Source organism: Corapipo altera, unplaced genomic scaffold (genome assembly GCF_003945725.1).
Source record: "Corapipo altera isolate COAL_440 unplaced genomic scaffold, ASM394572v1 46, whole genome shotgun sequence".
NCBI classification, from domain to species: domain Eukaryota; kingdom Metazoa; phylum Chordata; class Aves; order Passeriformes; family Pipridae; genus Corapipo; species Corapipo altera.
Window position 1 is genome coordinate 1,658,373 of NW_020884883.1, and position 14,009 is coordinate 1,672,381.

The 14,009-nt window shown below is 33.9% G+C and overlaps 1 protein-coding gene across 5 annotated transcripts in view; it reads left to right on the top strand.

The window, feature by feature from the left end:
• Positions 1-14,009, top strand: part of CSMD1 (CUB and Sushi multiple domains 1) — a 1,093,278-nt gene that overhangs the window by 905,840 nt on the left and 173,429 nt on the right. For all 5 annotated transcript variants that reach the window (XM_027640975.1, XM_027640976.1, XM_027640977.1 and 2 more), the window contains 3 exons: positions 1,790-1,992; positions 11,188-11,379; positions 13,475-13,613. In XM_027640975.1, coding sequence (XP_027496776.1) covers positions 1,790-1,992; positions 11,188-11,379; positions 13,475-13,613 — 534 coding nt within the window. The remainder of the gene's footprint in view (positions 1-1,789; positions 1,993-11,187; positions 11,380-13,474; positions 13,614-14,009) is intronic.

Here is a 14,009-nt window from a genome sequence, read left to right on the forward strand (position 1 = left end):
ATCTATGCCTTACATTCTCACATTTTTATACACAAGCTGCTGATTTTCACTGGGGAGGGAGGCGTCATGTTGGTTTACCAGGGTTGCTTGTCTATTCAGATGTAAAGTCCCAGGATATAGGACATGACAATCAACCTAGGAACTTGCCCAAATTCTTACTCAGGATGTGTTTTGGACACCTTACCCAAAAGTTGTCTTGTTTTACACCAGAACAACATGAGATTCCACGAACACCAGAATAAGTTACAGTGTTAGTCAGTAGTATCAAACAGCTCACATAGGGGTGAACAAGAACCTCCAGAACCTGTATAATAAGAAAACCCACATTGATTGCAGGTAGGAAAATGGAGGTGCATTCCCTCATCCTCTCCACAAGATAGCTCCCCCAGCACAGCAAGGCCATCAATGCCAGGGCAAAGCACAGAACCGTTATTTGAATTAACATATTGCCAAACTCAGCAAAATAAAGAGATAAGCAGTGAAGCCAACAAAATCCATGACCTGCACAGGAACTTGACATTCAATTACTACCACAGCTATAGCACACTTAATACAAAACTGATATTATCTCAGTCCCCACACTGGGCTCTGGAAAGGTCTGCGGTGGGTTGACACTGGCGGGATACCAGGTGCCCACCAAGCCACTCTATCACTGCCCTCCTCAGTAGGATGGGACAGGGAGAAAATAACATGAAAAAACCCCTTGTGAATCAAAATAAAGTCAGTTTAATAAAGCAAAAACAAATGCTTTGCTTGCATGGGAGCAAAGGAAAACAAAGTATTTATTCTCTACTTCCTGTCAATAGGTGATGGCCAACCACTTCCCAGGAAGTAGGGTGTCGGTATGTGTTGTTTTGGAAGACAAGCATTATAATCAAAGAATCACAGAATGTTCTGATTTGGAAGGGACCCACATGCAGAACAATATAAGTAAATAGCGAGCTATTCACTGGGAGGTTTTTTTTCCTTTTTTCTTTTTTTTTTTGTAATCCTGTTTCACTAAGCCAAATATTGAATTCACTGTATCATAGGTCATCTCAAAGCATTCTTTTCATTTAAATCACAATTTTCAAATTAATGATTTCCAGTTAATGGCAAATGAGATGAAGAAGTGTCAACACACAACTATTTGAAACAAATGAAAAAAGAAATTTTGACATTTACCTATTAGATTTTTTCAGTGTTAAAAATGTAAGCAGTCAGGACTTGAATTCAATGCACATATTTTGACTAATTACATAACATTCCTAAACACTTTTATAAATATAATTCTTCATCTGGAGATAATAGAGATTATTCTAATACAATTTTATATTATATGATTTTTAACAAAGAAAAAATATATGAGCATTTTCTCTTTTTGTATAGGAAAGAAAATGCCACGCTAACAGAGCTTCTTGTGCTATGTGTTCTACTGTAGCTACTGGGGTTTTTTTAATTGCATATAATTCAAGCAAATGAACGTTCTCCTTTAAATAAAAGTGGTGAAATCATAGTTCTTATACCTTTAAATATTTATCCTAAAAATAAGTTAATTTATGGACAAAAATTAAGTCTTAAGGACTTATGCCCTAATGGTGTTTTTTGTAATTCAAATATTTTTTGAACAGAATTGCATCTCTTACAAAATCAGCTCATTCAACAGAAAAATTGGATAACTCTGCAGGACCACGAGCTCTTCTTCAGTCCTACACAGCATCTTGAAACTACAGTTTGGGAATGATTGCTTGCAGTTTTGTGTAATTGTGTTTAATAAATAATGTACAGTGCTTTTACTTTCTCTTTGCAGTCTGCATTTTATTGTTTTTGATACTGAAGTCGCTCATGACATCTTGAAGGTGTGGGATGGGCCTGTTGAGAGTAGCATACTTCTGAAAGAATGGAGTGGTTCAGCTCTTCCAGAGGATATTCACAGCACTTTCAACTCATTAACATTACAATTTGACAGTGATTTTTTCATCAGCAAATCAGGCTTCTCAATTCAGTTTTCAAGTATGTAAATATTTTTTTTCATCTCAAATACAATAAGTACATAAATTATTTATATATGTTATTCCTATATATATTAACTGTTTCTCATCTTCCAGCTTCCTCAGTCTTTAGAAGAAAAGAGATTATATTATTTTAATTATTTTATATATTTTTGTAAATAACTACAACTAGGGAGAATTTTTGGATTTGCTTTGTATGTTTATGTTTTCTTATTCCTTGTTTTGCACAGTAACCATATGCCTAGCATTATCTGATTAGCATTATTTAATAAGTCAATACATGTCTGTACATACAGAATTTTCTTCTGTGCAAATAGTTTTAAATGTGCCTACCAGTGCTACTTAATAATGTATTATTACATATTTATTCCTTAAATTAGTTGGATTCTTTTTCTCAAAACATTGTTTGTGTGGATGCATTGGATACATCATTTTTATGACCTTAAACTCTTTGTCTAAATGATTTAAACAAAGCATAAAATACACCTTACCATTGATGCCTTAAGATCCTTTTAGTTTTTTTATTTTTCTAATTTTTGTAAGTTTTATAAGTAGTTATATAGTAGAAGTAGATATTAGAAGTAGCTGTATTATATCTCTCACCCTTTAGCACAGTAGTTTACACATTCCTCAACCCGTATTACCTCATTCCATGTTCCCCATATCAATATCCTCTGAATTCCATTAGAAAATGTTTAGTCTCTTGTCAAAGTAGACCTATTTTGTTTAGAGAACCCTTGTACCTTGGCCTAAACCGCAAAAGTGCAGTCAAGAACTGGGTGACTGTGTGCATTCTGTACCCTGAAGAAGATGAAGATGATGAGGTGGTCTCGAAAAGCCCCTAGCCCCCAAATCCCAGGGCAGGATGAGGGTGGACTGGGGCAAAAGCCACAGGTTGGAAACATCTGGGATTGGACAGACAGTATTATAGACTGTGACAGCTGTACACAGGGGGGATGCACGCGTCATGTAATCTTTATACCTAGGCACAAATTAAAATCCTTTCCTTATCTCACCTCCAAAACTAATTTGCCTGGAGTTTTTTCTCCCTGAATTTTCTTTAGGTATCACCATATATATTTATATATGTATATACCTATATGTATATACCATACACTTAAATATTACTATTAAACTAATCAAATTTATCTTCAGGTACAAAGGGAAAGCTCCTCTATACAGAGAGAAGCTATGATCAATATTGCACAAGTGATCAATATTGTAAAACTGAGTAAGTGGAGTTTTTCTATGGTATTCTGACTGAAATGTTAAAGACTGAGGGTAGGACTGCAGGGAGACTATATCATTGTCTTTAACTCAGTTGTTGCATCCTTATATGTCTATATATAATGTATGTGAGTGTATTTCTGCTCAGGACATAGGAAAATTATGAATTAATAAAATTTTTGAGAGTAGAAGCATTATTCTCCATAGACAAAAAGTCATTCAGAAGTAAAGGGTTCTAATAAGCTTTCAGTCATTATTATTTGCATGAAAATATAAACTTTGGGGGTTTCTTAGCCTCCAAATAATGCATTTTATATTTACCTGTTTAATTCATTTTGCGTGATTTTTCTGATTACTGTACCCACTTCCACAACAACAGACTCTTTCATTAGCCCTAAAATCCTAGTTAAAAATATGGAAAATGAATTAAAGACAAAGAGCAGACTAAATGTTTCCAAAATTTCTGAAAAATGTGCTGTATAATATGCTGCTTTTCATTGGGTTTTTACATTTGTAGAAATAAAGGGGTTTTTTTCCTCTATTAGGATTAGCGAACACATTAAGGTTGAATTATATGAAAATAATTATAAATTTATGCACAGGTTTTGGTAGGATAGAAATATTTAAGCAGTTAGATTTGTCAACATGTTCCTTAACCTTCAGTGATACTAATAGTAAGTAGAAGACAATTTAATACTTTGAGAGTGAAGAACCAATTTTGCCACCTTGGTGTAATACTACTGAGTTATCAAGCTGGCAATTGCAGAGTATGTCTTACTGGAATTAATTGGAATTAGTGATGAAGAGCTAAATGCCTCAGCTCAAGTAAAGGGAAAATAAAATTTTGTTCACTCTACTTGACAAGTGGAATGTGTTATTAATTTTTTAATTGTAAGGAGTAAAAAATAAGATTTAAGGAATATATGGAAGTAAATGTTTAATTATTTCATCAAAAAATCAGAGCTTAGTTTATTTAGTCTCCTCAAGGCAATGAGCAGACTACTGTGGCCTTGATTTGTAAAGGATTTAAAGTAATTAATCTATGGCTAAGTGAGGATCTTTGCATGCTTTAGTATTTATCATGTTTTCAAACTGTAGGGCAGTTTAGAGCAAAACTGCACAGAATATTGACATTTCAGTACTTCAGTAGCTGGTAACTCAATGTATAAAAGATTCCTAAGTTTCTTAAAATTTTTCTTCTGGTAATGGCAGACAGCGTAGACATTTTATTACAAGTTTTAGGAAGGTAACTGATGAAGTTCTGGTTCTTTGTGTCACTTGAAGAATTTTCAAGTGTTGCACCTATTAATGACTATATTTCCTTTATTTGTTAATGACAATTGAAGAAGTAAACTTCAGGTGCAGTATTGCACAGGATTGGAAAACCTTCAATAATACAGCTTCTGTATGGGATTATGCAATTGGGACAAATGTGTACATCCTTTTGGGATGATGCAAAGGATATACACCTGAGAGCATCAGGTCAAATGAACAACTTAAACACAAAGCATTAAAGTGCTAATCTTCAGCTGGAGAATTTGTTTCATTGTGCTGACTACTCTATATTTTGCACTCTAAAATGTCTTTACTGCAGTTACCTAAAAAAAAGGTGAAAGGATAGTGTGAGTTAGGTCAGAAAATATCACCTATAAATTACTTATTGTTGATTGTAAATGTAATTAGAGGTATTTTAATGCAAAAAAAATATAATTGGTTGTTTCAAAACGTTTGAACATGGTTTAAAGTGCCCTGTCTTGCCCACCCAGCTCAGCATGTAGAGTACAAGGACATGAACTGACAAGAGCGATTATGTTAATTGTAATCAGTCTAATGCTTTTCATTAAAACTTAATTATCATTTAGTCGTGCATAAAAGGACAAAAAATGGAGGTCACTGTACAAAACTGACCTTTACTCTGGGGGTTAAATCCATTTAAGCTATGTGTTACAAACCAGGGATGTCAACCAACTCTTTCTGGTGTCAATACAAACAGGAAAAACAAGAAGGGTATGGGCAGGTTTGATATTTGACTTCTTTGTTGCAAGAAACAAAGTTACTGGAAGCAAAAAATTGTTGCATAAGTTAACCATAAAAAAAAAAGTGCTTTCTAACCTAGCTTAATTCTTTCCTATGTGTCTAAGGTAAATGGGATAAATTTCCATCTGAGGTTGCCTTTTTCTTTTTATCAGCTACAGGTCTAGATATACTAACATATGGTAATTTTCAAACTTCTGGAAATTTAAGGGCAGGTCTTTCACAGGTGTCTTCCTTTGAGATACCATAAGATACCCTCACTAGTCTCCATCTGCCACTGCAGAAGGTCACACAGCCATAAGTCTTTGCTCCCATCTTCCAGTCTTGTGTTGATATCTTGGATATTATAAGGCATCTTGAGCGAGACTAGTGTTGAAGCAGATCAATCTTGCTCTGAATGTTTAATCATCTGCTGCTCTAGACTTCTGAAAGCCCATCCATACTAGTGGATACTCCATTGTTTTTATTGACCCAAAGTTTATTTTGAGTTTTTTTATCTCTAACCATATAAGTTTTTTACTTGATATTTAGCAAAAAAAAAAAATAGAAGTGACAGATGATAGGAACAGCACTAGCGGTTTCTAGTCGTATTGTTATTCTTATAGGCTCTGATAGCCTTAGTTAAACAATACCTAATATTAGTTCTACACTTACAGTCTAGCCTTTTTTCTTCAGCTAAATGATGCATTTATAGTCCCTCAGTTGGTTTTATAGATTTTGGTCCTTAAGGCCAATAATACATCAAAGGATTCTTAACATTCTTAAAATGAAAAAAAAAAGACAACAACCATTTTTGCAGATGCCTTGCTTTTCTAGAGTCAAAGCCAACTGTGATAATTTTCTATATCTACCTCCCTTAGCTATAGTATCCTGTAAGAATACACTATTAACAATGTAACTAGCAATCTATCTCTTCTTTCATATGAAGAAAAATATTAACTTCTTTAGCTAATATAGAACAACCAGCAAATCATTAACAAAGTAGCAAAAAGTTTTTTCTCAATTTATTTTAATATTTCTATCTTACTAGAAGAACTTGAGACACTCATTTCACTAAAAGCAAATATACAAAACAAAGGCATTTGTATAGTTGTTTTAGTCCAATTTTTGTTTTTCTGTTGTTTTTCTTCTCTGAGTATTTTTAAATGTTGCTCTTGAAGTAAATGCAGATATAAGCAACAACAACTAAAGATGCTTGACTAAATCTTTAACTTAACAATTATGATAGTAAAAAACAAACAACTTACACCAACCAGTTAATTAGAATAATTATTTGGAAATTATTCTGTCAGATGTTGACATATCTGTTGACAACCTACTTCCTCTGGCAAAAGTTTAACCACTAGTGGTTTGTTAGTTGCTCATGACACTGGGCTTAATCTGACAAATCTGTTTAAGCAATGATGACTGCTTTTGTTCAGTTCTGTAATTCCGTTTGATCATTTGTTTGTCTACAACAACTCTCACAGTAACTGTGTCACCTATCTTAAACTGTTTCTTGAAAATTCTTCTTCTAGTTCTCAGATATCTTTTAATCACTTACCTAATGGCCTGAGCATTTAAATAGTATAAGTATTTCCGTGACAGAATCTTTGTTGCTGGAATTCATTGTGCAGTTGTTCCAGATTGGTTCACAATTAAATTATTGGGAAAAGGGGTTTAGCACAAAAGTATTCTTTAAAAGAAATTTACACATGCATAATCAAATATCTACCTTACTAACTAAATGAATTTTGAGTTCAATGAAAATGAAGTCCATGAAGACATCCCTTGTTAAAATAAAAATAAAAGGACACAAGATGCAGGAACTCAAGATTCCCTTTTAAAGTCTGTAACTTAATAATTTCACAGTTCACTTTCTCTCTTACTGTCTGTGATGTTATAAATGTTGCATTGCATGCTTACAATAACATAGTAATGAAACTCTGTCGATGCATTCCTATCCATCATCTAATCTATGGCCTGGGGAAGACATCCTCAGCCTCATAGAGGGTAATAGGTTTTCATTTGGTTGCTCTGGAACTAAGCAAAAATGAATCTTCCAGATTACTTTGATGGTTAGCTCTAAACTTGTGAGCTTCTGCACTTCAGACTTATGAAAGAGGCTGCACTGGCATTTGGATTTCCTTTTTGTTTACATTCTTGGACAATACAGGACATTTAAATAGGTGGTTGATGCTAATTTGGACAGTTCTTAGTCTGTACATTTGGACATGTTATATGAGTTCCTTCCTCTTTCACATTTGGAAATGTTTGTTAGTCTGAAATCACTGTAAATCCTATGTACAATGTCTCAACTTTGATATACAAAAATCTTTCTCAAACCTCTTATTATTATGCAAGCATAATGCGTTAAATAGGACAAGCTTGTGCAATTTACAAGCCTAGCTCCTAAAAAGTCTGTAGTATTTCTTTAACCATGTGCACTAGAAAAAAATAGTGTCTGCTACACAACACTACAGCAAATGTATCACATGATTGTTACAAGAGACATAGAGAAAATGATATGGATGAAGATGACGTTTTTCTTCCCTAGAGGTACAATAGAATACAGGCTAACAAAATTACTTAGAACAATAGCAAAAAGATAAAGTAGACAAAACTCTAACATATTGCTCACAAATCTACAGACACACAAATATACAGTGTCATAGTCTCAAATACAGTCTCCTATTTATTTTCCGTGAAGTTTTAAATCAACTTTGAAAGTATAATTTGGTGACCAAATCCAAAATAAGATCTAAAATGGGATTGTGAAAGATTAATTAATTAGAAACAGGGAGTCTTGACACAGTGGTTGTCTACATGTGGAGGTCTGAAATCTCCTTAGCAATCTGTGGTTTTCCCAGCTGTCTGTTCTTCTGGCACCTACCTCTAGTTCCATCTTTTATATACACAGAAGCTTGTTCCTCTCTGAGTAGATGAGACAGTAAGAGATAGGAAATCTGTGCAGAGAATTACTCTGTAACTCACTGAATATCATGTAGCTTAAGGCTTAGAGAACATATGCAAGAGCTAAGAAGCAGTAATTTAGTTCTTTTCCAGCTTAATGGTATTCAAATCTCCTCCCCTTTCTATGCCATTTTAGGCACTTATTTTTTCTCAGTCATTTCTTAAGAGTCTAACTTTGTAATTTGGTTTGATTTAGCATCCTTAGGTCTAAAATGTAGTGATTGCTTTCCCTGTTTTACAGTGTATATATTTTACTTATCAACTGTTATAAAAGAAGAGCGGTGACAGAAAAGTAGTGATTTTTAATTTCTGGATTTCTTATCAATGCATTTAACCTCTATACCCATTAGATATTTGCACAATACCAAATGAAGCAATATCAGACTTGTAATTTTCGTACAGTTATAAAATGTCTTGGGATTCTTGAGAAGTAAAACAACTTGGAAAGGAGGCAAGTTGAGAAGCTGACAGTCTGTCTAAATGTTCACTTTACTAAATGACACATCCGTGCTTAAATGTCTGGTGTTCTGTTTAAGTAGGATCAAGTGTGTTTGGCACAAGAAAAAATTAAAATAACTTCTAAGGCTCCAAGACCAAAAGTGTAAGGAGAATTTTGATGTTTATTAAATATCTGTGATAATTTTTAAAATTTAGAACTTTATACATAAGAAATGGAGATTAACAGTGAAATTAATATTAGAAGGCATCAGTCCTTTCTAATTAGTGCATATGTGACACAGTCAAAATGGGCAAAATGTTGTTTGCTGAGATATTATATTGCATAACCTTTTAAGGAGAAAATGAATCTATTCCAAGATATGTTGAAAAAAAAAAGAGAATAATTAATGACAGAGATAGGCTTGGGCTCATTTACTTGAAAGAATTGTAACTGCATAACAGATATGCACTGGAGCAATCCATTTTTTAGAGCAGTTGGTATCTATCAAATAAAGAAAAACTTCCCTGAGGTGATGATCATGCTTTCATTCCCCTGTGGCCAAATACAATTTAGTAAACTGTGCTACTTTGGGATGTCAGGTAAATTGTCAGAATGGTGCCTGGGGAATGCTTACACAGTACTCATTACTAGTGACAGCAGTTGCTTTAATTCCTGGATTGATGCTTATAAATTCTGGTGGAAAAAAGTTCAACACAGTTAAAAAACCTGCCAGATCTTTTACCTCATTTACATATAGGAATCATCCGAAACTACTAGATCTACTGTTTTGGAATGGAAACATGGCCAAAAGATTAAGAATAATACAGTGTTAAACAAAGTTTATTTTTTTCTAGTGTGTTAATTATAATAACCTATGAATTCTTATATAGAGATGTTTTACAGTTTTTGTGATTTATCTAAGAGACCCCCTATTTGTTAAAACATGCATAAAACCATGGTTGTTTCTTATTTGACACTTTTTTTTTTCAACTATTCTGTCTTCTGAAAAGAATTTTCCAGTTCTACAACCTGGTAGCTGTTTCAGTTTTGCAAATGTTTAGCTGATTTTACTGTTTCTTATAGTGGTATACTCTTCTGGTGTGAATAGGAGTAGACACAGCTGTTAATAAAGAAAATGGATTACCCGCACATTATGGTCATGAGGGTTGCGTGCTGGTGATAGGCACCGGTATCATTAATGGCAGTTGTCGCACTGGGTTTTTGACTTCTTATTTTGGCTTTTGTTCACAGCTGTAGTAAATTCTTTGAAAAGGATGTGTTTGAGTAAGGACTGGTAGGAAACAGAGTGCAATTCAGTGACTTAAGGACAATAGCCTCCAGAGACTTCTTTCCTTTGGAAGACTACAATGTTTATTGCAACTTGGGATGTTTGAATGCTTGAAGCCAATAGAAGAGACCTGGTATCTTCCACAAATCCATAGTAGATGTAGATTTGTGTATCCACTTTCCGAATGATTACTTGCTCTAAGTCATGCCATACTGATCGCTCTTCTCAGTTTAACTTTGCTTTTTAAATGAATTTATTTTTTTTAGAAAGCAAAATCCATATCCTAATACAGAAGACTGATTGTAGGTGAGATATTTTGCCAAGATTCAGTTTAGGTGAACTATAAAAAAGTTGTTTCTTCCCCTGAAATGAAAAATTCAGGGTTATATAAACTACTATTTGATTCAGCCAGATTGGTAAATATAGCATTTGTGTGCTGTAGGATAATAAGAGCATAAAAAATATTATTTTTATTATGATACTTACCCTATTGCTCAGAAGGCATCAAATCTGTTTTCATAACCAGAATATTAAAGTGAGAAAAGTAGTTACTACCTCTTTTGGTGCATTAACTGGACAAAATCAAACCGTATTTTATACTAAAAATACTGGCAGGCAGTCAACATAATCATGATGTATCTCAGTGGGCAGATTCTTGTGAAAATAAACAAACAAAATGCCTTCCTGTATTCATCATCATCATGGCTGGGCTTCACGAAAAAAGATTTGAGGAGGGCTCTACCCACATTTGCTACAAGTGCGCTGTGGCTAAAAAGGCCAATATGAGATAGACAAGTCTGGTTGCAAAGGACTCCTTAGGTGGTATCAGCAGACACGATTCTTTCCGCATTGTCTTTTCTCCTCGAGAGTGATCCTGCGTGCGTTCTCAAAGGAAGCAGCAGCGTTATAGATGGCATGTCTCCAGACCTCCCAGCTGGAGGCCAGAGTAGACCAGTTATGTTTATCAATATGGCCAAGGCTGAGATGTTGTTTCAGGGAGTCCTTGTATCTTCTCTTCGGGGCTCCTCTCCTGCGGCAGCCGATGGCAAGTTCACCATAGAGCATGATCTAAGGGAGGCAGTGGTCCTTCATCCTGGAGGTGTGTCCTACCCAACGCAGCTGTGTTCCTGCCTGTGTTAACCAAAGAGTAAATAATATTATCTGTGGTTGGAATGCTAATGTGAAAATGTTGTGCATTTAATTATGGATGGTAAGTATCTACACCTTACAGCTTTTATTTCATCATTCTTTTACAGCTTCCATTGCATCAACTTGTAACGATCCTGGGACACCACAGAATGGCACTAGATATGGAGACAGCAGAGAACCTGGAGACACTACCACCTTTCAATGTGACCCTGGCTATCAACTTCAAGGACAGGCAAAAATTACATGTGTGCAACTGAATAACCGATTCTTCTGGCAACCTGATCCTCCTACATGCATAGGTAGGATAAATAAGATGTTAGTCTCTATTTAAGATTGATACATATTGGATTTCTTGTTCAACTACTGGGCACATGGTCCTCATACTGGAGTGATAATCTCTGCAGAGCTCAGTTATTTGGTACTTGTGGATAATGTCAGCCTCATTCTCTAGATTAACACTATCTTTAGCTGTGATTTTCTTGCTCTGTTTTATCCTTAAACTTCACACAAGTTTGAAATTGACCAAGTTTAATAGAAATAAACAGAAGTTAGGATTTGGATTAAAAAATAAAATTCTTTTTGCAATGCTCTCATTAGAATGGTCTTCTACGTAATAGTTTAGTTGTATAAATTGTAATCCATTATTTATTCTGAAAAATTTCTGAGTTATCCTGTAGATTAAATTGTCATCCTGTGCAGTGCTGGATGTTTATTGGGAAAGTAGATGCAGAGAAGGGGAAACAAGTGACAGTGTTATTGAAAGAAATTAGATATATTTGCATAGCAGTAGGAGAGAGTGGGAGATCTTGGTTCCATAGATCTAGATGGTATAAAAGTTTCTTTGGTTCTGGTCAGTAGACTCATAAATACAGGCTTGGAAGTCTTACTGGAATGTATTTTAAGGTCAACAGTGTAGCTCCTCTAAGATTAATCAACATCTTTGGAAATTTATCTGCTAGGCATAGTAATTTGTTAAATTCTTGTTATTTTATTGAGTACTGATTTATAATTAAATGAAGACTTATTTTAACAATCCTAAAAAACAAACACAATAGCACTGGTATAAACATAATGTTTTTTATTTCTACAAGTGATTTGGAGAGACACTTTCCAAAACAGCAAATCCTCAAGCAATTGCAGTCTCTCTGTTTCTCTAAAGACAAAATATTGTGAAGGATTCAGGACAATGCAGGATAGTTTCTCTGAGACCGTATCATGTAGCATAATTGGAGTAGTATATAATCTGAATATTGTCTTCTGGATACCTTGTGTGCAATGTACAAATATCAGTATGAAAATGCTTGCTAAGTGTACTGGGATCATTCAAAAATTAAAAATAATTAAATAAAAAATTAAAATAAAATATATCTGGTACCTATCTGATCTACAAGATTCATATTTTTACTTTAAATACCAAATATAATCTCTCTGTCGTTCTCTACAGTCTAGTAAAAAAACCCCAAACAAACAACAAAACCTAACAAAACAAACACAAAAGAAAGAAGGAAATAAGATAAAAAGAAAAAGAGGATCCTTTGGACAAAACATATATACATAATTATTATTATTTTTCTTCATACTCAAGGTCACTTTGAAGGGGAAAGAAGATTAAAGTAATCTTTACTGTTGGCATGACAATAGTAGAAACCTTAAGAGTTCTGTAAAGTTGTTATATGTAATTTTAAAATTTTCATAAGTCCTTATTTCAGTACACTGATTTATAAGTGAAATGGCCTGAAAACTCCCCACTACATTCTTTAAAATGTTTAATGTAGGTTCCAAATCCTTAGTACCGACTGTTTTGTGCTGTAAATGTGTTTCTCTGAGTCTACTTGACTTGGTGATGTAGATGCTGTCTTTGTTGACTACTGTACTTTTTTGTTAGACTTCTACATGATTATTATATCAGAGAGTTGGATTCCTTATCTTTTTAAAAGCCACATTCAATTTATGGTCACTAAACAAATGTATTTGATTTTTGATTTGGGTAGTATCTTTATTGAGTGAATCAAACAGTTTTGAGCTACATCCATGGTCAAAAAAACTGGATCCTTAGTCCTACTATTGAGCTTTTCCAGTTCTTAAAGTACTTCCAGTACATAAGAAATTTTCAGCTTGAAAGAGGCAGGATTAAGTAATAGCAAAAATATAGATGATATCCTATTTAACTTCATATTTTTATTCCCTTTGAAAGAACTTTTCCTATTTTGCTTTTGAATATAAACTGAGATCACTTTTTTAAAAGGAAAATAGCAAAACTGGAAGTGGGAAAGCTCTGAGTTTTGTAAAAATATTATTAGTTTTGGTAAATGTAGAAGTCAGTTTACTCCTATTTAACAGCTAATGTGTGCTTGTGAATTTAACGTGACCATATTTCTTTTTACATTGTGACAGCTGCATGTGGAGGAAACCTGACAGGCCCAGCAGGAGTTATTTTATCACCTAACTATCCACAGCCTTATCCTCCTGGGAAAGAATGTGACTGGAGAATAAAAGTAAACCCTGACTTTGTCATTGCCTTGATATTCAAAAGGTACCATTTTTCCATGAATGCCTCTGTTTTAAAGAGTTTTAAACGTCACATCTAAAAATGGCATTATTTGTAATTTCTTAAAGCTTCTAATTATATTCTCTGGCTGAGTTCTGGAGCATACATCTAATATGTGCTATATCATTGTTTCCAAACAATGTAAAATAAAAAAGTATAGTTAAATGGTACTTTTTCTACCAAATATATCCCTGAAGAATAAAACTTTTTGTGACATATGAAATAAAAATCTTTGAAAAAGAATGTCAATCTGTAGAAATGCTAAATTTATGCTATCGTGCCTAATAGTAGAGACTTAAGCTGTAGCAGAAACTCTATCTGTAAGTAATTCTTAAAGGTTTTTAGAAATACAAACTAAATATACTTTACCCGAAGAGCACA